The sequence below is a fragment of the Palaemon carinicauda genome, chromosome 41 (assembly GCF_036898095.1).
Source record: "Palaemon carinicauda isolate YSFRI2023 chromosome 41, ASM3689809v2, whole genome shotgun sequence".
In the NCBI taxonomy this organism is placed as follows: Eukaryota; Metazoa; Arthropoda; class Malacostraca; order Decapoda; family Palaemonidae; genus Palaemon; species Palaemon carinicauda.
Window position 1 is genome coordinate 44,526,123 of NC_090765.1, and position 10,000 is coordinate 44,536,122.

At 34.1% G+C, this 10,000-nt stretch overlaps 1 protein-coding gene across 1 annotated transcript in view; it reads right to left on the reverse strand.

Moving 5' to 3' along the window:
- Positions 1–556: 556 nt before the first annotated feature.
- Positions 557–10,000, reverse strand: part of Cpr57A (Cuticular protein 57A) — a 26,079-nt gene continuing 16,635 nt past the window's right edge. Inside the window, exons 2-4 of the mRNA XM_068364585.1 lie at positions 7,884–8,098; positions 6,220–6,426; positions 557–2,240 (exon numbers count right to left, since the gene is read on the reverse strand). Coding sequence (XP_068220686.1) covers positions 2,051–2,240; positions 6,220–6,426; positions 7,884–8,098 — 612 coding nt within the window. The 3' untranslated portion in view covers positions 557–2,050. The remainder of the gene's footprint in view (positions 2,241–6,219; positions 6,427–7,883; positions 8,099–10,000) is intronic.

The window sequence follows — 10,000 nt, forward strand, 5'->3', positions numbered from 1 at the left end:
TGTGCGTATCTACGCTATGACGTCACGAGCATGGCGTGCGCCAGTCAACAAGTTTAAGTTTAGGTTAGTCCTCTATATGTTTTGTTAAAGAAAACTAGATGTAGGAGAGAATGTTTAAGGGGTAGCTATAGTATTAGTAGAAGAGAGCTAAAAATACGATTAAAAGAAGAAGAGTGAAGAAAATTCTTCATATATATATATATATATATATATATATATATATATATATATATATATATATATATATATATATATATATATATATATATATATATATATATACATGCATACACACACACACACACACACACACACACATATATATATATATATATATATATATATATATATATATATATATATATATATATATATATATATATATATATATATATATATCTGGTTTACCAACAAGGTAATAGATTATTCAGTAACTGGAATCTACCCGTAGATGATGAATTACACACTACTTACACAAACAGTGGTATATCACGATTCCCCATTTCTCTGCTTATTTTGCTTCCCTGTTCTTTTTTAGGTCAAAAGAGTAAACAAATTGTGATTCTTTTATTATTTTTATTGAGGATTAAACTGTTTTGTACAATTTCATAATAAAGATATTACATAAAACTGACGTTACAACCAGAGACGACATTATCTTAAATATCAGGATCATTTTTAATGAAATAAATAAATACAAACAAAAAATTTAACGCCACAAAAAAATCACGACTCGTGTAATAATTAAATAGTTTTAATGGTTACATAAGTGTTAAAAGTATCTAAAATTTAAAATAAAACTGAAGCTAAAAGCTATGTATCCTGGAATTGTTAGTGAATAAGATATGAACGTATAAAAAAGTATGTCTCTAAGGACTTGTGATTCTTCTTCTTCCGTAGATTGCCCGTTGTTTTCTCCGGACGGGGGCTTTTTGACAAGATGCCATATAACCCACAAGACACGATTTATACATTTGTAGGGATATGTCCATTACCAGTTACAAATATGGCACATCTTATGCTTTTTATATTAATCTTAGTAATATTTTTTCAACAATTGGCTGAAACATATTTTTAAATTGATACTATATTAAACCAAAATAAATAGGTAACTGGCAAGTAACGTTTTCCCCCCAAGATACGTGCGTTAGCCTAAAACAAGAGCTCCATTGCAACGCTATTATTAGACGAAATATTATTTAATCCATTATTTTAGCTAAATGTGTCTAATCTTTGTTTATTTTTTGAGACCTTACATGGGCGTTTTTTTTTTTTTTTTTCATCATTTGAGAGGAGAGGTGAGAATACAAGGTAGTATTAGATTAAAAAACAAAAACAAAAAACAGTAAGCTATAGCAAATACATATTATGCAATCTACATTGACGCTGTAATGAAAAGAAAGCATTTATGCCTGCGATTATGGGAGAAAACTTTAAGATACATTTTCACTCGAATAGGTCATCTACTCCCGTCTGATTATTACATAGAAAAGGGTAAACTGCGTTAAACAAATTCTGTTACCATGGCCCTTGATGAAAATGGGCATATATTCTAATGAAATGGGCAGGTGGGATTCCTTGAAGGAGTGACGATGTCATATTAAAAGGTGAACGTTAGCATTGCAAAGAGTGAATTAGAAATGATAATTTCAGCTGAATATTTATTCATGTTGGTTATTTGTTCAATGCAATTCAAGCTGAGTGTAAGGCATGATTTTGTGTATAAGAAAATCTTCATCAAGAAGTATTTCTTTATTGCTTAAAATCTCATCACAAACCTCACTCACCCCATCTCTATCTTTATCTTTTCCTCTACTGTCTGAAATACTAACACTACTAATAATTTGTGCTATTGAAGGCAATACCTTCAAACATCCTAGTAACAAATAGCTGCCTACATACACATAGTTATATATATTTTTTTAGAAAATATATGGTATTTCGACCCAAAACCAAGGTCATTTCACTTAAGATCTAGATCACTTACTACAGAATACCCTTGGCCTCATGCAATGTACCTTCCAAGCGTATGGCACCATAGCCCATCGGTCTACTGGTAGTTAGCTTCCTCTTGGGCTTTCAATGCCTCCTGTTCTGCCCTTTCAGCTGCGATGGCAGCATGCTCTTCCCTGATCCTCTCGAACAGCGACGAGTGGCGAGCTCGTAGGTTCTCCACGGCGACTGTGTTCTTGGGCAGACTCTTGATCAGTTCTTGTCTCTGCTTGATTGGGTCGATGGGTCTGTTCGGTTAAAAAGGATTATGTAGTGAATCATGCAATTGCAATTGAAAATTGCTGATTTGAATTATTTGAGAATTGATATAGCTATAGGAGGGCGTAGCACGACAAAACCTAGTTAGATTAAAATGAGTATCTGTAGATTTTTATCCAAATCCAACAATTTTCATCATTTGAATATATAAATTCTATCAAAATCACACATATTTTGTATCACTTAATATAGTTTTATCAATTTTCATCTTATTCTGAATATCTATATAAGAGAAGGAAGCGAACAGATTAACTTAAACAGAAGGATAAATATTGAAATGTGCTAGTTGAAAGATATTAGGAGAAAGAATGAGCTAACAAAATTCCTTAAAGTCATCATACACTTATATATGCACAACAGTCTCCTGAGAGTAAACATAAGTTATCACTATCAAGAACATTACACACACAAAGGTTGAGGTTACGGTACATATGCACTGTCTAGTATGCTATCATCCTTCCAAATACGCTTATTAGAGCTTCTCCAGGCTTCTCAAATAACTATAGGAATATATGGATCAGAGGGATTAAATATAGTAGTGGGAACTTCTGTATCAAAACAATATATCAATTAAAAAACTAAAAATAGCAGTTCAAAGGGAGCACAAATCTGTTTTATTTAGAATAATCTACACTTTTAAGGAAATAGTATATAATTAAATTGCATTAGGAATTCGATATTATTCCAGATATATGGAGGGAGCCACAACGAATCACAAATTTAATATTTTTTTCTACAAAAGAATATTATCAAAATTAGAATTTTGAAGCATAATGGATCGGAATTCCGCGTATTCAATATAAGGAACAGCTTATATATATATATATATATATATATATATATATATATATATATATATATATATATATATATATATATATATATATATATATATATATATATATATATATATATATATATATATATATATGCATGTAAAAAGAAAAAAAATCGCCAATTCCTTCTTGTGTCACCAATTGCTTATCATATTCCTAATAATTCCAAAGTCAAGAAGAAACATTTCCCCCCATTATTCAAAGCCTCTCTGCTATCTGACGACAAAACTAGGGATTCGCCAAACCTATTTAATCAATAGAGTTAAAATCATTAGAATAAGAACTTGGAATGCGAGGTACGACTCCTGTCCTCGTACACTCGGAAGGACACAATACTTATTGAACGATGAATCGATGCCCGTACGAAATTATGGATACAGTGGAGCACGATTATTATTAACTACAGTCTAATAAGAAAAAAATATCCGTTTTTAATATTTGATGATTTTTATTTTCTATATTTTTTACTGTTTTTAACATTGGTTTTGGGATGACTAGACATCAGGAAGTGAGAAGTCACACATACAATCGCTGAGATCATATAATCATATAAAAATATATTGTGAAAATTTAGGCTAATCTCTCTCTCTCTCTCTCTCTCTCTCTCTCTCTCTCTCTCTCTCTCTCTCTCTCTCTCTCTCTCTCTCTCTTTCTCTCTCTCTCTCTATCTCAAGGCTAACAGGTTAACTTCCGTAAACAAATAAATTTCTAATTGATGCAAGATCTTGAAAAAGACGCTGGCGATTACAACAAAACTAAATCCACGATTAAAAAAAGACGAATAATAATCATTGAACGAATTAAAATATTCCCTTAGCAATGGACAGCTGTATTTGGTCATCGTATGTAGAAAGGACACCACTGGACTAATCAAAGCTACGCCCTCCTCTTTAGACCTTGACCTATATTTGGAGAGAGCTGGCGTTCAAGTTATAGGTTTTGACTTGAAAGTCAGAGTCAATACAACACTTACGTAGACCGCAACTCATTGCGAGTTACTATAACGCTGTAAACTTGCTTTGAATATGATTACAATCGTTTCCTGGTCATAGGCAATGTGATTGCCTTTATTTGAGTTATATATTCCTCATTATAGAAATGGAGATATTTTAAGGAATTAATAGTATTGAAGAGTTTTAATTTTGTTCCTTTATAGGTGAAAGCTGTTAAAGGGGTAAAATTGTATTTTCAAAATGACGGGACTGACAATAATTAGATTAATAATGTAGTCAGGTGTTCGCATGGCATTGTATTCAGTTGAGAGAGAGAGAGAGAGAGAGAGAGAGAGAGAGAGAGAGAGAGAGAGAGAGAGAGAGAGAGAGAGAGAGAGAGAGAGTATCTGGTGCTACATACTGAAATTAACAATGCTATGAAAAGTATTGACATATTGGGGAGATAGGAATTTCTAGACTCAATGTCAGGCATATAATTCTCCTCGTCGGAAGGCATAATTTCGCTTATATCTGTTTGGACGTATCTCCTTCAAATCATGAGTTATAAGAAAGGTTGAAGAACTCTTGAGAGAAAATATACAAAATATCAATTCTCTATTTCTTTTTCATCCAAAAGTCTTATTTATTATACTACAGTTTTCAAGTCTAAATTATTATAATGAAATTATTTTAAAACTGTGTCCGTCCACCATTTTGAAATTAAATTTTTACAGCATTGCCAGGACTCCTGCTTTAATTACACTTTTAGCTCTATTTGGTTTTAAATAGAACAATGAAAATATTTTTCCTTGATTTGGATTATCGACTCAAATTAGAATAGAAATATATTAAGAGATTAAATTGTGTATAATCCTGAGAGCCATGTCCAAAAATTAATTGTTTGTGAAGACTACATGGATACAATTTGTTTCCTTACATTGGCTATGATGTCAGGGAGATATAACAAAATTTGGATGTGTTTGGTTGGCAGCCCTGGCCTCAGTGGACTCGTTGGCAATGCTGGCAAAACAACAACAGTAGAAAAAAAAGAAGCATAGCATTTCATATCTTACGTTCAAGTACAAATGTCTCTAGACTTGAGGATCATATTTTTTGACATTAAGCGAAACTGACCCACGACCAAGTAGTGAAACTCATGTTTGGTAAAGTTTAGGCGAGCGAATTCTGTTCAGTGACATAATCAATACCAATAAAAGCAACAACTCATTTGCCAATAATAGAACCCTCTTTGTGCTTACAATCTAAAACGTGACGGTAGATATATCAGCCTTTCTCCATTAAAGTACAGATTTGTGAAATAAGGAACTAGCTAGATATTCGAAAATTATATAAGAACTGGCTATTTGTTGACTGCTTGTCTATAAGTCTGAAAATATCCTATAAATGGTCCTTCAATTTTAGCAGAAAATATTACTTAGGCCAAGGAGGTTTATTCATTTGTCTGTCTGTACGTTTGTGGACAGGATTAGCCTACGTCAAAACTACTTGATGGATTTTGACTAAAATTTCACCCTAGATAGATCTTAGGACATGGACCACCTCATTAAACTTTGTTGATGATCCGGATTTGCATTTTTCGCCATCTACAGTCTGCAATTGAAAATGGGGATTTGCTGTCCATAGACTTTGATTAAATATGACAGTACTGTAGATTCATCCATAGTCAGCATATGACAAAAGAAGTGTTTCGTCCGTAGACTTGAGCAAAATGTTGGTAATATTCATTGGTGGAGGTCTGAAATCTCATTGCTCTTGTTGATTGATAGTTTTAATCTTAGTTTGGTTATACCAGAGGCAGTGAAAAGATTTAAATAACGCCAAACACTAAACACATACTTCATTTTCTGCCTTTTTTTTAGTTACTGGTTGGTTGGACTGAAATATGCTTTTAAGCAAAGATGCAGAGGAACTTTCCTGTCATTTGGTATCAAGTCTGTAACCTTCCCCTCCTTGTGAGCTAGAGAAGGCAGTTTTAAGCCTATAGGTCTACTTGTTGAATCATCAGCAGCCATTGCCTAGCCTTCCCTGCTCCTAGCTTAATGGAGACACATTGTCTTGTCTCTTGCCTACGCCATTCAAGATAGACCTTTAAACCTTTATAAACGCAACTCCTATTAAAATCAAAGCAGAAGAATAAATGGATATTTTTCGGTACTTACGCATCATTGGCCTGTGCTTCGAGGATAGCTCTCTCAGCAGCGATGCGGGCATGGTCCTGGCGGATCCTCTCAAATTCGGACGTGTGGCTGAAGCGAGCCTGCTCTACAGCTTCTGTGTCTTTGGGGAGGTTAGAGGCATCCACGTGGAAGCCATCGTCGTCAGCATAGTATACCACCTCCTGCACCCTCTGGCGAGGGTCGACGTACCTGTGGATAGAGACAGAGACATAACAACGTTGTTTTAAGAGAATGGGATGAAGATTAAACTTTATTTCCCTCTTTTTTACTTTACATCAGATATAAAATTTGAATTCTAAACTATGCTAATATAGTATATAAAAATGCAACGGAGTAAAATATTTGAGAGTGCTTACTCTCTCTCTCTCTCTCTCTCTCTCTCTCTCTCTCTCTCTCTCTCTCTCTCTCTCTCTCTCTCTCTCTCTCTCTCTCTCTCTCTCTCTCTACTTCCCTTTATTCCAAAATTAATCCTATAAAAATGTTAAACTCTGACCTTTGACCTGTAAGACTGGCAACACCTTACACTTGTCCCTGATAAGAAACAAATGGCAAGTCACTGGACTGAACAGCCCTTAATTGTCGAATCATGGATGAACCCTTGTCCGGAGGACTTCCAAAAATTCAGCCACTTTGTATACCTCACATATACAGCTCCACTCGCCTATTAAAAGGCCTTATTGTCTCCCTATTCCTCGATGTTCATCACCTTCCCAAGACTAAGCTACCTTTCCAAATATTTTAACCTTAGTGTCTTCTTTGTTCACCGATGTTAATAGTGATAGAAATTTTATACTATATGTGCTAAAGTAGGAGTACGGAAAGCCTAACAATTCTTGAGGAAAAACAAACTGGAAAAATAAAGTTACCGAGATACTAATAAGTTTCCATACCCATCAAGGGCGAGACATATTGTACATGTATTCGCCAAATTCTTGAGGACAAAATCCTAATTTTTAGACCTGAGAGTGTTATGCCCATACTCACACACACACATTCACAGACACACACACAATATTAATATATATATATATATATATATATATATATATATATATATATATATATATATATATATATATATATATATATATATATATATACTGTATGTGTTTGTATGGGCACACACACACTATATATATATATATATATATATATATATATATATATATATATATATATATATATATATATATATATGTGTGTGTGTGTGTGTGTGTGTGTGCATATCCATAATTTCTGTTTTTGCGGGAGGAAATTGGATTTTGACGAAGGTATCATGCCATAGTCTGTGGTTTTCAGTTATAGAACATGCAATATGGTTTCGTAGAATACAGATTTTATTACAACCCCATAATTTACGCTTTTCATAGTTCATTTATGTCTCACTGGTAAAATTTAGAGCGGACAAGCGTTCTCAATGCTACTTTTTACCTCTGTATTGTCTCTATATGCGTTTTAAACTCTGTATTGTCTCTATGCGCGTTTCCTGTTCTGAATGCTAGGCCAATGTGTTTTTAAAATCTGTATTGTCTCTATATGCGTTTCCTCTTTGAATGCTATTGCTAAGGCAATGTGTTTTTTACCTTTGTATTGTCTCTATACGCGTTTCAGTGTGCGTACGCACGCATATCAAGTGATGCACTTACCTGAAGACTCCCCTTGTAATTCCATCCTCTCCTCTCTGCTCCTGATGTTCTCGATCAGGGGCTCCGTGGTAATACCGCGAAGCAGCCCAGGCGAAGCTGTATGGCCGCTTCACCTCTTCTTCTTCTTCTTGGCTGTCACTCTGATAGGCCTGGCCCTCGTCGGGACGGGCGAATACCGCCTCAGCGATCACACCCAACAGAAGGAGTGAAAGGATCTGAAAATACACAAGATTTATCTAAGATTAATGACAAGAGAAGCGGTGGGAATGGGCGCAAGACTATTATTATCTCTTGGGCTGATCTATCGTTACTTCAAGATGCCAAGGGACACCCGGTTCATAGTGGAGGTTAATGAACTTCGAGAGAAAGCAGTGCGCGTGTAAAGTATGTGAAGGTTAAGGTGTGCTTACATCAGCGTCACACATGAAGACACGTAGAGAGAGAGAGAGAGAGAGAGAGAGAGAGAGAGAGAGAGAGAGAGAGAGAGAGAGAGAGAGAGAGAGAGAGAGAGAGAGAGAGTCAAAAGTCAAAAACCTTTATTCCATTATAAAATGGTTATTCTGTTACATAACAATATAAATTATTTACATAAAATTCACAATTATTGGATTGTAAAAATTTAGGATATATATACATTCAAGTAAAATTAAAAAAAATATTACTTAAGTTTCTTTTTGAATAAATCAGAACTAACATTTGTACATTTTCTTATTTCCAGAGGTAGTTTATTCCAGCAAGCTGGGCCCCTTATTGCCATTGAGCGTGAACCCAAATCAGTTCGATAGCTGTCTACATATAGATTTTCATTCTGTCTGGTTAATGCACTCTTACAATTACCAACTGTAGGAAATGTGTATAGCCAGTTGGGATATTCTTTTCTCAAACTTTTAAAAACAAAAACACAAACATCGTACATACACTTTTCTTTTAATTTTATCCACTTTAATTGCGGGAGGGTTGGGGTGATGTGATCGTGTTTTTTCACCCCAATAACGGCTACTCTACCTGCAAAGTTTTGGATTTTTTGAGCTTTTTCCATGTGCATATCATTAGTTGACCCCATGTCTTAATACAGTAGTTTATTACACTCAAGACCAGACTTTCCACAATCAAAGCTCGAGTAGTATCATCAAAGTAATCTTTTACTCTACTTAAATACATTAGAATGCCACTAACTTTTCTACTCAGCTCGTCAGTGTGAGTACTGAATATCATGTACCTGTCAATGTGTAGACCTAGATTTTTCACATGTTGACTTATCTTTACTTCATCACCATCGCATTTTATTATAATGTCATTTGTAATTTTGCTAATATACTGTGAGCTACCCACAAACATGCACTGTGTTTTAGTGGCATTTAATAATAGCCCTTTTCTTAGAAAATATTTCTTAATTTTGAGCAATATTAGTTCAGCCCTTTTTATCAAGCCATCTAAATTTTCTATTTGATCAGCCAAAAGAACTTGGGTGTCATTAGCGTATTGAATTAGCAAGCAGTTTTCTATGGATTTAATCATGTCATTAACGTAGACTAAAAACAGAATTGGACCAAGGACAGATCCCTGTGGGACTCCAAATTCAACCTTTTCAATGCAAGAATTTACGTCTCCTAATCTAACTACCTGACTTCTATCCTTCAAGTAATCCTGAAACCAGAACGTATCATTTGACACTATCAAATGCCTTTGATAGGTCACATAAAATTAATATGGAAAATTTTTTTCTATCAATATTTTTATAAATTTCATCTGTTAATTTCATCAAAGCTGTTTCTGTTGATAAACCTTTACGGAATCCATGCTGAGTGTTAGAAATCAAATTATTTTTTTTCTAGATGTTCCATTAATTGATTACATACAATCTTTTCTATTACTTTCGATATTACGAGAAGGATAGAAACAGGTCTATAATTATCAGGGTTGTCCTTGTCTCCTTTCTTGTGAAGAGGGTCTACGAGGGATTGTTTTCAAATAGAAGGATATTTCCCAGTTACAATCGATGTATTTATGATAACCGTGATATAATATGCAATAACTGTAAGGGAATCTTTTAGAAAACTAGTAGGAATACCATCCGTTCCGTAAGCATTACTATTATTCAAACTCTTAACTGTTAA